At 41.7% G+C, this 18,444-nt stretch overlaps 2 protein-coding genes across 6 annotated transcripts in view; one reads left to right on the top strand and one right to left on the bottom strand.

The window, feature by feature from the left end:
• The window catches only part of LOC105080901 (proton-coupled amino acid transporter 2), a 62,815-nt gene extending 56,718 nt beyond the window's left edge, over positions 1–6,097 (bottom strand). Inside the window, exons 1-2 of one of the 2 annotated variants that reach the window (XM_045506694.2) lie at positions 5,868–6,097; positions 4,144–4,325 (exon numbers count right to left, since the gene is read on the bottom strand). The gene's annotated coding sequence lies outside the window, so the exon portion shown is untranslated. Of the gene's footprint in view, positions 1–4,143; positions 4,376–5,867 lie in introns of both variants that reach the window. The other variant, XM_074360951.1, reaches the window with a different exon arrangement.
• Positions 6,098–6,220: 123 nt separating this feature from the next.
• The window catches only part of SLC36A1 (solute carrier family 36 member 1), a 43,597-nt gene continuing 31,373 nt past the window's right edge, over positions 6,221–18,444 (top strand). The window contains exons 1-2 of one of the 4 annotated variants that reach the window (XM_045506697.2): positions 6,221–6,402; positions 15,988–16,135. In XM_045506697.2, the coding sequence (XP_045362653.2) occupies positions 15,993–16,135 (143 nt within the window). In that variant the 5' untranslated portion in view covers positions 6,221–6,402; positions 15,988–15,992. The other 3 variants (XM_045506696.2, XM_010970010.3, XM_045506695.2) reach the window with 3 other exon arrangements.

The raw sequence follows: 18,444 nt of genomic DNA on the forward strand, positions 1-18,444 counted from the left end.
ACAATATTTTTTTTAAGAACACTGGCTCTGGAGTTATACAACGCTTGACCCCTGGCTTTATCGCTTACATTCATGCACTGTTTTCCTGTCTCCTTGCCTGGGTTTCATCTATTAAGTGGAATTAAAAATAACGACCTCATAGGATTTCTGGGGGGAGTAAATGAGTTTGCAAAGCATGCAGCACAGCACCTGGCACATGGCAAGCACTCAGTGAACTTGAGTTCTTTCTATCGTTGTCATCACTTTTCTTGGGGTTCCTCTGACACACCCAGGACAGGAGCTCTCCTTCGTTTAAGGTGCTTGTCAGCTTCCCTGCCCCTTCCCATTCTCATGAGGCTGAACAGCTCCAATTCCTGAGTGAAGATCCCACAGAGGCAAAATAGGCACGTTCCCCCTTGCGAACCAGGTCTTTCCCTCCTCTGAGAGGTCCACAGTGAGAGTAATGAGAATCATCTCTTGTGTGGGGATACCAATCTACAGTGCACCAAATGCTCCGACACCCATCAGACCCTCTTCTGGCTGAGATGAGGCAGCAGAGGCTCAGGGAGGTCCAGCCCCAAGAGGTCACGTCACATGCCTGGCACTATGGGAGGCTGGGAAGTTGTTATCTCACTAGCTTCGCCACAATACTCATAACCTGGGGAGGGGTCTGCTCAGTTTCTTCCGTTCCTGCATGTACTCTGCACTTTGATGGCATTCTCCACTCTCCTGCCTCACTAGCTGCGGGTGCTGGTGACTGGTGGATGTAGTGAGATGGTTAAGTACCTGGTCACTGGAATTCTGGCTTTAACACTGATTAGCCACGTGACCTTGGGTAAGTGTCTTTAACCTTACTAAAGCTTTCCTCATTTGGAAAATGGGGATAATGCCTCATGCCTAGAATGAGAAACTAAGATAGGGTTTCTTCCTTGAGCAAGTGATTTACTGAGGGAGTGTTCTCAGGAGAAGGTGCGTGAGGGAAGCCAAAGTGAGGAAAAAGAGAAAAGCTAAGTGAGGATGCAGTCTCAGCTGGAGACCAGCTTCAGCCTGAATCCACAGAGAGCTCTGGAGCACAAGTTACATCATAGAGCCGGTCCCGCCTTGAGGTAAGGGGGCTGACCTTTTGTTCCCACCCCACTTAAGTAACTGACTGTGGTCTACACTCCCGCAAGTCCTCATCAGTCATAGGACACAAAAAATGGATTAGGGACCCAAGGGACCCTGAAAGAAGATACAGAGAGTGAAAGAAGAAACTGGGCAGGACTCCTATGACATTTACAATCAATACAAATATATCTCCTCCTTTTGTACAAAAGGCTATATCACTGTTCTCTTCACTTTTTTTCCACTAAGAGTACCTGTCTGGAATTTGCTTCAAGAGAATTTAGGGTGCAGAGGCATTGGGAACAGATAATCAGGGTGGTGGTGGTACTGGTTTGGGATATAGATAAACAATGTTGGCCAATAATTCTCTGCAGGGTTGCTTTCACTCCCACCACATCAAATCTTCTCTTTTAAACACCATCAATGGTCACACTTTGCTAAATATAGCAGTCTGTGTTTAGTCCTCTTCTTACATGACCAAGCAGTAGAATTTGACATAGTCCCTCACCTCCTTGAAAAACTTTCTTCACTTGGCTTCCAAGACAACACCACTCCTGGTTTTTCCCAGCTCAGTGACCATGTCTTCGTGGTTCCTTTTGCTCATTCCTAGTCATCTTTCTGTCCTCCTCTAGACTTGATTTTAGGGTTTCCTTTCATCTTTATTTGTACTCACTTCCTTGGTGATCTCATCTACTCTCTTTGCTTATTAACTATCATCAACAGTGCTGACAAAGGCCACATTTTTATCTCTAGGCTGGACCCCTCCTCTCTCCACAACCATTCCGATGGCCGCCTGACCTCTTCTCTTGGATGTCTAACAGACACTTCACAAAGTTTCCCTTTGCTCCCCACCGAAACCTGTTCCTGCCTTTGTCTTTCTGACTCTGTTAAAGGCAGCTGTATCTTCCCTGTTGCTCAGGCCAAAGTATCTGTCTCCTTTCTCTTATACTCCACTTCCAGTCCATCAACATTTCCAACCTACCATAAAAATATTTTCAGAAACTGACCACCTTCACTGCTTATCACACTTGTCAAGTCATCACAATCTGATCCTGGGTTACTTCAACTGCCTCCCAACTGGTCCCCCTGTTTCTGCCCTTGCTTGGTTTTTTTTTGTTTTTTTGTTTTTTCTTTTTCTTTTTTTTTTTCTTTTTCTTTCTGCCCTTGCTTGTATCAACCCAATAGACAAAGTATCCTTTTAAGCCCAAGTCAGATCATGGCACTCTGCTGAAACTCCTCCAATATCTTCCCGTATCACTCAGAATAAAAGCCTTAAGAAAGTGGCTCACAGAACACTGTATAATTTTCACCCACTTGTCACTGCTCTGACCTGACGTATTTCTCTTCCCTTAGCTCTTTCTGCTCCAGCCACATTGACGACCTCGTCTTTCTTCAAACAGGCAAGGCACACTCCCACCACATGGCACATGCTATTTCCTCTGCCTAGAATGCTCTCCCCAGAGAAGTCCACGTGGCATGTCTCTTCACCTACTTCAGGCCTTTATTTACCTATCACTTTCTCAGCGAGCGATTCCTTGATTATTTAAAAAGATTGCAACCCCTTCTCTCTGCCCCTAGACTGCCTCTTCCATATTCCTGATTTATTTTTCTCCATAGCAGATACACCTGCTACTTATTCTTAGTTATTTTTGTTGTCTGTCTCCTCCCACTAAAATATAAGCTTCACAAGAGCAATGACTCTTGTCCAATTTGTCATCTGTTGTATTCCTACAGCCTGGCACAAAGATACTCAATAAATAATTATTAATGAAAAAATGAACACATTTCCTTATCTTTAGCCTCTTACTCTTCTATTTGATTCTTAATTTCTGTCATATTTTAGATTTCCAAATTTTAATTTAATTTAAAATTAATTCTAAAATATAAAATTTATATTTCAATTTTTTCTCAGGATATTCTTTTTTAAAGCACATTGTTTTTATTTCATGACTGCAACGCCCTGCCTCTCTGAGGATACTTAGGGCAGTGGTTCTCCAACATGAAGGGGCATCAGAATTACCTGGAGGGGCTGTTGAAACAGAGACTGCTGGGCCTCACTCCTGGAATTTCTGATGCAGTAAGTAAATGCGGAGTGGAACTCCAGAATGTGTCTTTCCAATAAGTTTCCAGGTTATGCTGATACTACTGGTCCAGGGACCACAATCTGTACTCTTATGTTTTGTGTAGTTTCTTCCAAGGTGCTTACATGTGTTTGTCCAATTGATTAACCTTTTAACTTTTACCTTAGAAGCTTTTCTCAGATGTCTGGTAATCTCCTTAAAAATTTTAAACTAACATTTTAAACATAATAAAGTTCACATATTTTAATTGTTTAGGTAATGGTTTTGACAAACATATAAGCCTATGAAGCCATCATCCCAATCAAGATACACCACCTCAAAAAGTTCTCTTGTGTTCCTTTGCTGTCAACCCCCATCCTACACGTCCCGAGCAATCACTGTTAGCCTTCTGTCACTAGATTAGTTTTTGCTCATTCTATAGATTTATGTAAACTGCATCACATAGCATGTAGTTTTTTGTGTCTGGCTTTTTTTTTCACTTAGCATAATGAGATTCATTCATGTTTTCGCATGTATCAGTAGCTCCTTCCTGCTATATATGCCACAATTTCTTTACCAATTCACCTATTGATAAATATTTGAGTTGTTACTAATTTAGCTTTATTAAGCTGTTTGCTGTGAACAGGTAAGTACAAGTCTTTGTGTGGATTAGAGCTAGGACTAGGGTCAGGCAAGCCAGGAAGCCTAGGTCACAAAATTTAAGAACACACTTGCTTTTGTGTACATATAAATGCCAACCCAGTACTTGCACAACTCTAAGAGTGAGTCCCTCCTTAAATTTTCCCAAGGCACCAGGCCCTCAGCCCACTACATATATGTTTCTATATTCTTGGGTAAATACTTAAGAGTGAAATTGCTCCACCATAGGATAGGGATGTGTTTAACTTTACTAAAAACTGCCAAAGTTTTCCAAAGTGGTTGCATCATTGCACGCTCCCACCAGCAATGGATGAGAATCCTGGTTGCCTCACGTACTTACCAACACATGTATTTCCAGTCCCTTCTTTTCTGTTGCCACAGATGGATTGGGGCAAATTTGGCTCATCTGTGCAAATTTTTCTGTCATCCTCATCATCTCCCCTTTCCTTATCCAAACCAGATTTAGGAGAGTTTTTGCTGTTTGTCTTGGTATCTGTAGATTCTCTTTATCTTCTGGCTTTGCTGTAAATAGAATTTGCAGAGCTTTTTTCCTTTTTGCTTTTGTATAGTTTCTAAGAGCAAAAGAATCAAAATGCTTATTTACACATCCATTTTGTACTGGAAATCTTGATATTTCTGAGTAAACAGTGGGAGCAGAAGTGGAGATTTGCATATTGGGAAAGATTAAACATTACTGTGTGCTACTTTCTAATTAGGGCTGCATAATGATAAGGTAGATAGAGTCCTAACAGTATCTGAAAATAGTGCAGCCTTTTTTTCAAGGGTCTCTCTAATAAGGGTGTGGTGGTCAGGTAGAAGGAAAACCTTATTGAAAGTCAATGCATCCCAGGTACAGATGGGGAAGACAAATTCCCACTTGATCAGTAATTCCAACCAGGAGCTGTGATTCTCATAAGCTTTGGCTTTCCTGGGTGAAACATTGGCAGGAGCCATAGAATCAGTGAAATCTGAGTCCAGGAGGTGACCTAAAGGGGACATTTCTTGACTTGGGCTCAGTAGCATTCTAAGCATAGCTCCTGGCACTGAGTAGCCAATGAACTGAGCTGGGGGAAGTCGGGTGGTTCTTCCAGGATGGGATGAAGTCACTGTCTTCATATTCTAAACAGAGCATGAATCTACATCTTTTTCTCTTTCCCTGGTGAAATGAACCAACTGGAGTAGGTTTTTAAAAACATATATATAGGTTATAAACCAGATAGAGATTTTAAACATAATGTAATATATTACAAAAAGTAATAAATGTTTATGAACTAATTTGAACAGTGAAGATTAAATTCTTAAGCAAAACAATAAACACTGGTATTTATGATTCTACATCTTAATACATCTGTACATGTCTATATATAAATATTTCTATAAATACATAGCATAGGGTTTAGAGGACAATACTCACATGCTGGTAACTAAATCTTTGGGGAGGACAGTGAATTTGGAAGAAGGGTTAATTTTCACGGTTTATGTACTTACATATTGTCTAACATTTCTAATAAGATAATGTTAAGGTATCATATAATTTTTACTGAATATTTTAACCGCTTCACTGAGGTATAATTTACATATAATAACCTGCACATATTTAAAGTGTATAATATGATAACATTCAACAAATACATTCCCCTGGGAAACCGTCACCATGAGCAAGATAATAAACATATTTGTCACCTTTAAAGTTTCCTTATGCCCCTTAATAAGTAACTCTCTTCTCCTGACCTCCCCACCCCAAACCACTGATGTGTTTCCTGTCAGTGTAGATTATTTTTAAATTTCTAGAATATTATATAAACAGAATATTTTTCTGGCTTCTTTCGCTCAACATAATTATTTTTAGATTTATCCATGTACAGTTATTTTAAAATTTAGCCATTTAGCACCTGTATCAATAGTTCATCCTTTTTTTTTGAGTATTCACATAATTTTTAGAAGTAAAATCTGCTAAAAGGAGGAAAGAGTAGAGTATACACCTCAAACATACTGAATTGTTGCCATTCATTTTAAAATGTTACTTAAATCTTCAAAATACATTGAAAAGATATATTGAGTTACCTCACAGTCCCATTTCCGGTTGCAACCACCAATATCTGAGTGAACGTCTAAAAATACGAGGTGATGATTTTTTAAAAAGATGTATTATTTCTCGATTATAAAAGCAACATATGGTCATAGAGACGTACTAAAGAAAATACGACAAGTGTAAAACTGAGCAGTGCCTCACAAGCCCACAATCAGGGCACTCTGGGGATCTCGCGCTCTCCGACGCTCAGCTCGCTGCGCATGCTCCGAGAACGACTGCCCGCTCAGTCCCCACTCTCAGGGGCACCGCCTTCCCCAGAGGGGAGGGGCAGCAGCGCGCGGGAGCACGTGACCCAGGGTTCGGCTTTGGGCGCCGGGATCACGTGATGGGGTCCGGAAGCGGCTGCCAGAGCGGCAGAGGGTGGACATGAGGAGGGCTCCACGCTGAGGAGGGCTCCGCGCTGAGGCGGGCGCCGGCTGAGGCGGGCTCCGCGCTGAGGCAGGGACAGGTGGGCTGCTGCGCTGAAGTGGGAGCCAGAGCTCCAAAGCCGGAGCCAAAACCCGAGCGGTGAGTCCGCGCGCTGAGCTGCTGGGCTGACGGCGGGTCGTCGCCTTCTGCCGGACCCACGTCGCCTTCCTCGGGGTGCCGCGGATGCGCCAGCTCAGGCATAGACCCCCCTGGGTTGCCGGTCCGAGTCTCCTCAGCTCCTCAGCCGCTGCTGCGGTGCGGTATGGACACTCCTCCGGGGGATGAGAACTGGAGAATCCCTTGTCCTTCGCGCTGTCTCGCTTAACCTCCCTGCCCTGTTTAACAGGTGTGGAGACTAGGTCCTGAGATGGGAAGGATCACCGAAACGACCAGCTGGGGCTTCTGCTGTGCATAGGTCCTAAAGGGGTCGGTCCTGACGGGCCGGGCTGGTGTCCCGCTCGCTGCGAGAGCCCTGCTTGAGACTTGGCTGGTAGAGGGTCCTTGGGTCATAGAATACCACAACTGCTCGGACTCTGGGAAATTATCTTTTGCAACCCTCTTCTAGGAGTGGTGGGGAAATAGAGGTCCAAGAAGGGGTAGGGGTTGCCTAAGGTCATCCAGTGAGTTAGTCGCAGACCTGCGACTAGAATTCTAGTCTCCCTGAGCTCCCGCTGCTGTTTGCTTTTCACCACACTGCCTCCAGCGGAAAACTTGACAGGTGAAAATGCATCCTTTTCCTTTCCTCTTCTCTTTCATTCCTCTTCCGTTTTTAGCTGTGCATTCCTGCATACTCCATTCTCCGGCTCGGCTTGGCTCTGGGTGTGGTTCCCTGTTTCAGTGTTCAGGATTTTTCTGCAAACTCATCATTCTGTAGGTTTTGTTTCTAACCGTCCTGCAGTTCTGTGTAAGTCATACCAACCAAAATATGAAATAAGAACCGGAACTTATATGAAATAAGTATGCTCCTAGAAGGGTAGGTGGCTCTTAGCTGAGGCTGTAGAGAGCTCTGGCATTAAATTGGAGAATGGCAAGACCTTTGCTCTATTTTTAATGTAGCTTGTCAGATTTGGCGAATGCTGGTAATATTTGGATGGATGTTTTGCAGTTATTTGAGGCTTGCTGAAAGAAGATAGCAGCGTGGTGTATTGGAAAGATCTGAAATTGGGGAATCAGGAGATTTTGTTCTAGGTCTGACACTTACTTTGCAATCTTGGGTGACTTCCATCCTTGCTTGAGTTTAGGTTTCCCAGTCTGTATAGTGATGGGTAAAATCCCTAAGGACTCCTTTTGCTCTGACATTCTCTGCATCTCTGTTTGTTTTCTAATCAGAGAGGTTCCCACACCGCGTGTGTATTAGTATCTGCTTGGCAGCAAGGCTTAATATAGTCGTCCAGGAAGCAGTTTCCCTACTTGTTTTTAGGTTGACATGAAATCCTCCTCTTTCTTCCTGTCTCTGTATTATGTCTAAGCTAAATGCTTACAGCTGAAAATGTTTTTGACTTTTATTATTTTAAATGTGATCAAGGCTCTTTGATTCCTGTTGAGAGCCTCATCTACAGTAATTAACTTAATTGTACATTTAGAGTGTATTTTCTTTGAAGATGTTCTTGAAGTAAAGAGGACACAAAAGACTTGGTCATTCGCTCTGAGTCTGAGACTGGGGTGGAGGCCGTATGCAACAAAGGCTGCTCCAATGTTGATATTAAGTTTCTCTCCCTTTGTTTTCTGATTGTGCAGTTTATAATCGTCTACTCTTAAGTCCCTGTTTTCCCTTTAAAGCATCTATCTGTTTATTCAGCCTCATGCCTGTGGAAGCTTGAAGTGCTTAGAACTGTCTTTGTCTATTTTAAAGGCAATGTGAGGAGGTGGATTCATTATTTTTGTAATGTTCCAGAGACCACAGCTAGGACCAGTGAATGGAAGTGCCATTAGGGAAGTGGGTTTGGGGAGAGCATAAGAACTTTAGAAGAATTTGCGCTCTCTCACATTGTAACACAGAGCATGATGGTCCCTGTCACTAGAGGTCATTGTCACTGGCAATTATTTTGGGAATGTTGTAGATTAGATCGTTGTTTTGGGTAGAGGGTTGGACTAGATAAAAATTTTCTTCTAACTCAGAAGTTCTGTGAAACTCTAGGACTGAACTGCTTAGCATGTGGGATGTGAAGTGGAGTAGGTGGAGCAGAGGACCGTTTTTTGTGAATGCTTTATTTCCCTCCTTTTCTCAGATAACAATTCTCGTGTTAAGTACTCCTGCTCTTTCTTTCTTATTGTCCCTCCTCCCTTCCTGAGTGAGTGTCTTAGTTCTTTAAGGTTTTAATACCTCTTCCAGGGTCAGAGGCTAAAGAGTCATTGCTGTAATGATACGTTTCTTCTTTCCTCCTTATCCTGAAGCGATATCCTAGAACTGGACTCAAAAAATGGACTTTGGTTTCTACTTTTGCTGGCTGGTCCTAATAACTAATTCCAGAAGTGTGTGACTAACCACTAACTCCTAGGCTAGTTTTTCTCTTTATTCCTTAGAGGAAATTCACCTTGAGTCTTAACCCAGGCCTTGGAGAAATCCTGTACCTCCTTCCTTTGGCCAGGCCTCACTGGGTCTGAGCACACAAAGCTAGCCTCTGTTTAATGGGTGTGGGGTCCAGTGGATGGGACATTCTGAATATGCCAAAAGAGAAACCTCATGATACTGTATCTGGTACTGTCTCTTCTTTTATCTCCCAAACGTTTGTCTTGAAAGATTTGTCACCCAGAGCCAGTTCTCAATGACCTCTCTAGTAGGAAAGACTCCTCTGTGCTTCCCGTTTCTGTGAAGTTCGGGAATCTGTCTACATCCCAGTAACGTGGGATGTTCATGGCACATAGATCACTATTTCCAAAATGGAGACCTGGCTCAGCTCTCCAGAGTGATGGAATGCTTCAGCAAGTCCTGAAGCATTTATTTGTGTAGTGACTTCCTGACTTGAACTTCTGACTTCTTGTCCTTGAACTTCTCTCTGGTAATAATCACAGTTGTTACCATTAATTAATCAATGTCCATTATGGGCCAAGCAACATATTTAGCATCTTTTCCTTCTAACTTCGTAACAATATTGTGATGTAGGTGTTATTAATGACATTTTTCAGATGAGGAAATTGAGATAAAGGGAGATTAGGGTCACACGGCTAGGATCTGAACTCATTTACTTTTTGTTATGCAGAATCCCCCCTGCAGACCTAATCCTGCCCCAGTTTTGTTCCGAAGGGGATTTTAGGGAGGGTAGAAAATTTCTAGTGTGTTAGAAAGAAGACAACTAGGAATCTGGTATACTGGATTCTAATCCCTAACTGTTAACCAGCTGGAGCTTTGGTTCTCTCACTACAAATGGGAATTTGGAACTGGTCACCTCTAAGTCCTGCCTGGTCCTAACATTGAGGGCTTTTTATGGTTGTGGGGGGAAAGTGAGTGTGTTTGCTGCTTCAGCTGCTCCAGTGCAGAGCCTGCTGAGGTCAGCAGCTGTTCTGTGGTTGTGCTAGCACCGGATTCTCTCAGGCAGGAGTCTCAAGTTCTGGAATATACTTCCGTGGTAATTAGATGGAGTCCTATCCAATATCCTTTAAAACAAAACATGTGGATGTCAGAAATTTTCACTTCCCTCCCTGTTGACCACATACAGGAACACAGTCTGTGCCTTTGTTCATGTTTCTGGAATTCCAGCAACAGAGAAGAGAACATTTATCTAGAGAATTTGCTGCTTCTCTGGGTTCCAGAGAATGTAATTGTTTCACAATAACAGGTAGCACTTTTAGTCTGCATGTATTACCAATCCATGAACTCTGGTAGGTGGTGAGGCCTGGGGTATACCCATCATAATAAGATCATATATATTTTTTCCTTAGTGTTTTACATATGCCTGTGATCAGGATCATCTAGGAAGCTGATGAAAAATAAAATGCTCAGGTTGAATCAGATTGGACCCTTGTTTGTTTTTCTTCCTTTTAGCGTACAATTCAACCATTTAGAGTGTACACTTCAGTAGCTTTTATATTGAATTCAAAGTTGTGCAGCCATCACCACAATCAATTTTAGGACATTTTCATTACCTCAAAAGAGACTCTGAACACTTTAGCTGTCACCCCTCACCCCTCCCAACTTCCCACCCTGGACTCTAGACAGCTGCTAATCTGCTTTCTGTCTATAGGTTTCTCTATTCTGGACTTTCATATGAATGAAATCATACAATATATGGTCCACTGTGACTGACTCCTTTCACTTAGAATAATGTTTTCAAGGTTAATCCATGTTGTAGCATCTATTAGTATTTCATTCTTTAAAATTGCTGAATAATATTCACTGTATGGATATACCATATTTCATTTATCTGTTCATCAGAATTTTTTTCCCCATTTTTTTGGCTATTAGGAATAATGCTGTTATGAACATTTGTGTATACGTTTTTCTGTGGACATACATTTTCATTTTGGTATGTACATAGGAGTGGAATTACTGGGTCATATGGTAACTATGTTTAGCCTTTTGAGGAACTGCCAGACTGTTTTCCAAATTGATTGCACGTTTTACACTCCCATCAGCAGTGTAAGAAGGAGTTCTCAGGGGGTTGGTGGAGGGTATAGCTTAGTGGTAGAGCGCATGCTTAGCATGCACGTTAAAGAAAAAATAATGATAATAAATAAAATAAATAAATATTACCCCCCAAAGAAAAAGAAAAAAAAAGAAAAGAGAGAGTTCTCTATATTTTTCTACATCTTTGCCAGTACTTACTATTAGCTGTCTTTGATTCTAGTCATCCTGGTGGGTGTAAGGTGATATCTCCATTGTGGTATTTGTTTCTCATTTACCTGATGGCTAAGGATATTGAATGTCTTTTCATGATTTTTGGCTATTTTCACATCTTTGGCAAAATAGCTATTCAGATCTTTTACCCATTTGTAAATTGAGTTGTCATGTTATTGTTGAGTTATAATAGTTCTTTATATGTTCTGGATACAAGTCTCTTATCAGAAATATAATTTGCAGAAATTTTCTCCTATTCTTTGGATTGTCTTTCACTTCTTGATGGTATTCTTTGAGGCATAAACATTTTAAATTTTGATTACATCTAATTTATCTATTTTTTTATTTTTTTTGTTTGTGCTTCTTCTGTCATATGTAAGAAACTTTGCTTAATCCACAGTCACAAAGGTTTATGCCTGTGTTTTCTTCTAAGAGTTTTTATAGTTTTACTTCCTACATGTAGGTCTTTGATCTATTTTGAGTTAATTTCCATATATGGTGTGTGGTAGACTTCCAACTTCATTCTTTTGCACGTGGATATCCGGTTGTCCCAGCACCATTTATTGAAAAAACTTTTTTTTCCTCCATTGAATTGTCTTGGCACCCTTGTCAAAAATCAATTGACCATAGATGTAAGAGTTTATTTCTGGACTGTAAATTCTATCCCATTGATCTATATGTCTGTCCTTATGCCAAAACTGTATTGTCTTAAGGTTACTGTAGCTTTGTATTAAAGTTTGGAATTGGGAAGTCCTTTGTCCTTTTTTTCCAAAATTGTTTTGGCTAATATGGGCCTCTTAAATTTCAAAATGAATTTTAGAATCAGCTTGTCAGTTTCTGCCAAAAGGCAGCTGGGATTTTGATAGGGATTCCATTGACTCTGTAGGTCAATTTAGGGAATATTGCCATCTTAATGGTATTATATTTTCTAATCCATGAATGTTGGGATTTTTTTTCATTCATTTAGGTCTTCATTAATTTCTTTCAACAGTATTTCGTGGTTTTCATGTACAAGTCTTATACCTACTTGGCTAAATTTCCTCCTAAGTATTTGATTCTTTTTGATGCTGTTGTAAATGGAACTGTTTTCTCAATTTCATTTTTCAGATTGTTCATTGAAAGTGTGTAGAAATACAACTGATTTTTGTACATTGAGCTTACATCCTACAGGTTTCCTGAACTTAGTTCTAGTAGTTTATTGTTCTCAATTTGGAGTTGAATCTTATCAGTAAACTCTTAACTAGCTCTCTTGAGAACATTTGAGTATTTTCAAAGTGAGTTCAAAAGTGAGTTTAGTATTTTCAAAAGTATGAGCCCAATAGGTGGGGGAAAGATGCCCTTAAAGTTTTTAATATCAATGGTCTTTGCTGAAAATTGAAGCTGTGTAAAATAAAACAAATATAAGGAGCCATGCATTCATCAAAAAGAGCAAAAATAAAAACAATAAAACCCAGCATTGGCAGGGTTATGTAAAGACAATCATGTTCATATTTTACAAGTGATACTGTATGTTAGGTCCATCATTTGTATGATAAGAGCCGTAAAAAACCTGTTCACCTAGTTGTACTGCAAGAATATGATTTGAAAATTAAAAACTCTTTGTATGAATTTTTTTAATCATAAATCATGTGGTATAAGATAGTCATTGAAAAAAAAGAAAGCAGAAGCCCAAAATCCAACAACTGGGACAAAGTGAAGCAAATTATTTTATTAATACAATGATGGACCATTATATTGTAACTAAATATACATCAGTGTATGCACTGTGATTTAAGGAAGAATATATATGAAATAAGTGTGGGGAAAAACCTTAAAATAATGAGAACATTAATTAATTTAAAATAGTTTATATAAGGGAAAAGAAGAAAATTTGTCAAGGTTATACAAATAGTTGATATTTCAATGTAATTTTGGTTAAATGTATACTTTAATAATGACAACAACTATATATACATTTTTTTTCCCACCAAACGTGCAGACTTTTCTTACTTAACACAGTCTTTTGAGTCTAAATGTCTTATGGAGATTTTTACTTTGTGTTGGTGGGCTACACATGATGCATAAACACTGTTCATTATCCTCAAGAACCTGAAGGACAAGCTTGCCTTGATCTCTTACGTATTACTCCCCTCATTGTGACAGTTAAAAGGTTCTATTAAAATTTCCCACAGGGCAGGAGCAGACTTTCACAGCATTAGACGGCAGAAACCAGGTTTCATCACAGAGCACTGGGGGCAAGGTGACTTTGGACGCTAGCAGTCAGTGGGAACAGCTAGAGAGGAGGAGGCCTTGGTTGCCAGAAAAAGCCATGGAAGGTACTCCAGGGAGTGGCCACACCAACCCGCTACAGTGCTTGAATTCCTACGTAGTGGCTCTCAGGGGACTTCTGCTTGAGTCTTTCCAGGGATAGGGAACACACTATCTCCTAGAGCGATCGCCTACAGCCATCCATTTGGACAATGACTTTGGATAGAAGGGTCTTCCTTAGGTCTAGCCAAAGACTTGCCTTCCTTTACTTTGTAAGTACTGATCCTGCTCCACAAAACGAGTCTGAACCATAGGACTGCTTTTAAATAAAGACTGTTTTTAATCCCTCCCGAGTTTCCAGTTCTCCAGGTTGAACCTTCTAACAGCTTCCGGCCATTCTTCATTTAGCTGGTTTCCATCCCCCTCATGATCTTGGTGCTGACCTTAGGCTATAACACAGTTTATCAGTATCCCCATATAGTGAACTGCCTGTAACAGAATACAAGGTATTGCAAAAAAGAACAATCTGTCATCTCCCTGGGCTTCTCTCTCATAGCACAACCAAGAATTGCATTACCTTATTTGGCATCTACTATTATATCATTGATTTCTGTTGAGCTTATCATCAACTAAAACCCGTTAAGTAGCATTTTCTTTTTCTTATTGAACCTACACGCACAGTTACCAAGCCACACCTTCCACATCCTGCTGTTGTTTATTGGACTTCTGATCTATAGATTTCAGCTTCTTTTTGAGCCATTTTCTTAGTGATAATCTGCTGTGGGTCACTTCAGTTTTTATACACAACGTAGAGAGGCCTCTTTACAGTGTTTAAAATAAATTGAGCGTCTATACCAAGTAAACAACTAAGCGGTTTCTTGGTCGATGGGGAAGAATTGGGGAACTTGTCAGTCCCTGTATTCTGTCCCTCTCCCTCAGTAAAATGCAGGATTCACCTGGAAAGCTCTACTCCTCAGATGCTTTTGGTATGTTAGAAGAGACTGGGAATTAGCTGTTGTTTGCATAAAGAATGACATTAATTGATTCCTGGAATATTAGGGCTGGAGAATTGTTGGAAGACAGTTAAGTACACCACACCTCCCACCCCTGGCCTTTTTGAGCATTTGAAATTGAGATCCTACACAAATAAAGAGAATTGTTCCAAATTACTAAGCAAACTGGTAACAGAAGCAGCTGTAGAAGCCAGGCCTTCTGATATGCATAGACACTAACTTAATCACTTTTGCCTGAATAGCAGCTTTCAACTGCTCATAGTAAGATACTTTGTAAATTTTTTTCTTGGCCCTCTTTTGAGTTTAATTGCCCAACATCTAGATGACTTCCTTGATTTCCTCCAGCATGTGAGTAAATGGTGCCTTCTTAGATATTTAACAAAGTCAGCTCTGGTGGTGGGGCTAGGCAGGATGGTCTCTGGGACTTCTGAGTCTTTACTGGCTTTCTGCCAAGCAGTTTCCTTGTGAGATTATGTGGGGTCCTTCTTCCAGCAGTTGATGGGAGAAAATGAGATCACTCCTGGATCAGTCAGGTGCCAATGGGGACCAGGTTCCAATGGGTCCCCTGGGACTGGACCTCTGGGAGTATTTGACACAAAGCTATTCTCTGGCAGCTAATGTTGGGTGTCGGGTGGAGCAGTGTGTTGCGATGGCTGTTGGAGGTCCTGTCTCCTCACCAGGTGTCTGAGATAGCGCATCAGATTCAGGATGGGCATCCAGCCACAGGCTGGGGGAGAGACCCTTATAGGCAGTCTTCCGAGTGTCAGAAGGATTTTGGTGCTATTACTGGACGGACTGATTTCTTTTTTCACTATCTTAAAAAAAAAATTAGCAAATCTATACAAATAAAAAGGAAGAAGGGTTGTGGAAGGGAAATGTTGAGACAAGGGCTAGTGACAAGCACTTCTCATGTTCCTGGTCTTCCTCTGAGCTGCTTTTAGCTGCCCTTTCTGAGTATTCAGGCTGCTTACAAGAAAGGAGTCTGAGGATGAGGGGACAAGCATCAATAATAACCTCCAAAGAGCATAGGACAGGCCAGGCATCAGTGCAGAGAGAAAGAGAAAGTCATTTGTGGGACCTGGTAGGGTGTTGGAGCAGCATTGGGTGATCCAGAAGGAGTTTCTCCAATGCAGAAGGTTCTTTCTCTAACAAATGCAGAGGAAAAATAGTATGCAGTGAGGAATATGCAGGTTCCTGTCCCCTAAGAGCTTGCTCTTGGGGAAGATGGATGTAGATACAGTGTCACTATTGTTCAAGGTCTAAGAAGTTAGCTCAAAGGAAGAGGTCTTTAATCCCCACCTAAGGAATGAGGAAGGCTACCTAGAAGTGCCTGTTTGCATCTTCCCCCACCCTTCCAAGCAGTGTCTCACCTTTGCTCTGTCTAGGTGTGCTGTGGCAAATTTAGAAACTTATGAGTGTGGCACTGTCTGAGAAAGTTGGGAGACAGAAGCCAAGTGAGCTCAGCCCGCCCATGTGTACTTTGTACCTTTTTCACTTCTCTTGGATCAGGCACTCTCATTGTGCTTAATCTGTAGTGCGGCTGTCACTGAGCTACTGTGGCAATGGTTGTTTCTGCCCCAGAGCCCACCCTAGGCTTGGAGCTAAAGGCTCCAAACACTGGAGGTCTAAGCACTGACCCTGTCCCCCCAGCTACCATGTCCACGCAGAGACTTCGGAACGAGGAGTACCGTGACTACAGCTCCACCGATGTGAGCCCGGAGGAGAGCCCGTCCGAAACCCTGAACAACTTCTCTTCTTCAGGCTCCTACCAGCGGTTCGGGGAAAGCAACAGCACAACGTAAGTAGCCCTCCATCTGCCCTCCTGGGTGGATTCATGATCCCAAGTTCTGCAGTAACATAGTCTCCCTTAGGGTTATTTTTGCTCCCCTATTTTATCAATTCCATACTTTACAAATGAAGGTACAATGTAAGGAGATCAAGTGAGTAACATTGCTGAGGTTTGAGCTCTCTGTTTCTCATTTTTTGTTCATTTCAGCTGTGTCGGTCCCAGAAGGCTTGTGCCAAGTAAAAGCCTGAACATTCTCTTAATATAGAACCATGGGTCATCTGCGCTAGAATCTCAGATATTTCCAAGTCCAATTGGAAGCCGCCTTTGCAAAGTCTCCTCCAGACTTCTGTCCCCATCACCAGACGGCTGGGTCATTTGGTGGAAGAAGTAGGAAGAGGGAGGAATAACTTCTCTTGCACTTAAAAAATTCAAGGGGTTGATAAAGAAGAGGTGATCTGCTTTGCATGCCCTGAGGAGGGCTTAAGTTTTATCCCTGGACACTGAATCCCAAGTTTTATCTGGGCTGAGTTTGCCCCTCTGCCAGTCTGTTTTTCCAAATAGAAGATAAAACTTAAGACCCTCTTATGAAGCTATGTTGACTGTCTGGTGCTCACCATTCATATGGAAAGATTCAGGGGAAGATTTTCTACTCCACTGAGTTGTCTAGCTCAGTTCTGAAACTCAGCAGACCTCTGACATTTTCTCTGGATCCCAGCATCCTGTCTTTTACAGCCATTTTGTTTATTACTCAAGTGTAGCTATCGCCCTCTCGGTGTTCCCTTGTGGGTTGGGTGTGACTTACTGAGAGATCCATTATGTCCTTGACTCACACTGTCCCCCAAGACTGCCCAAGGAGACCATGGAAGCTTCTTTTGGAGCTCATTATTAAGTGAGGCTCCTTCTGGCTGCAGTCTTTCCTGGGGCAGGACCTTCTATCTTAAGAAGTGAAATAGAACTAGAGGAGATGGTCTGCCACACTACAAGCTCCTCTCCCCCCCGAGCTGATTTCTGCTCATAAGGATTCATTCTCCATAGCTTCTTCCTCACGTGGCATGCTTTTATAGAATCGCCCATTGCTTGCAGTGTTAGCTGATGACAGAGATAGCTTGGAGCACAACTGGCAGCAGTGAGGACTATTCCGTCTTTTTCTTAACCTTGTCTACCCAATTGGCTTCCCCCAGGGGGAAGGAATGTCAATGCAGCCAGTGACAGGCAATAGCTTCCCTTCAGAAGTCTCACTCGCTGTTGTGAAGTACTTCTTCCAAGCCTCTCTCTCTAGTTTCCTTTCCAGTTTTCGCTCTTGTTCTCAAGGATCAAGTTGTCTGTACAATGCTTGTCACATGGAGTCTAGGTTTTTATTTTTTACAGGGACCCCTCTGAAGTTCAACACTAGCCAGCTAGGAACTTCAGGATGGTAGCTCATAGGTTTTGTATGTATTGAAGATAAGGCATGGCTGTTAGCTATTCTGTAGTCAACCCCAAGTTATCTCCCCTTGTCTGCTTGAAGTTGCCAATTGGAAGATACTTCCTTTGGGTTTGCTTTGGGATATTTTCCATGGTATACTTTTTCTGAAGGCCCATTCTGCCCTGACGTTGTGGTACAAAGTTAGTGACCAGAAAAGCCCATCTGTAAGTGTTGGCAGATATCGCAGTCCCATCACAAATGGTACAGAAAAAAGTACTCCGTTTGGACTTGGAGGAGTACTTTCCTGGGGCCTGGACCCATACAAGCATTATGTGTAGTGATTAAGTATAAGCTGATTTGGGGTGTCCTAATTAGCAAAATAGGTGAGAAGTGTTAGGGGCAAATTTTTGATCTGGATTCCTGTCTATTGGGACTTGCCCCACCATGTTATCTAGTTTGTCAAGGAACAAAGTGTATGGAAAAAGTACATGGAACAAAGTACAAGAAGCAACGTATATACATGCACATACCAGACTCTTCTAGGGCTTAAGGGCTCAGTAAAAATCCCTAATCAGGGATAGGGACAGGATAGGAACCTCAGACACTTCCGTGATGACGTGTTTGGTGAGGTTATTTCCTAACACTTCATGTTATCAAGCTGTTGACTTCTTTGATGACAGTCTCGTTTTTTCACTCTTTTGGGCAAAGTTTTCTTGTTGCCCTGTTAAGCTGCATTATACTGCCTGTGGTTGAGCTTTGATACTTCTTCCCCAGGCTGGCAGGCTGAGAAACCAGTTGACTGATACTGGTCTTCTGTAGGTTATCTGGAGCAGCCATTTGCAAAATATGGTCTTCAGATTCTCTGGGAGATCCAAGACCATTTCAAGAAGTCCAAAAGTTAAAACTGTTTTCC

This window comes from Camelus bactrianus, chromosome 3 (assembly GCF_048773025.1).
Source record: "Camelus bactrianus isolate YW-2024 breed Bactrian camel chromosome 3, ASM4877302v1, whole genome shotgun sequence".
In the NCBI taxonomy this organism is placed as follows: domain Eukaryota; kingdom Metazoa; phylum Chordata; class Mammalia; order Artiodactyla; family Camelidae; genus Camelus; species Camelus bactrianus.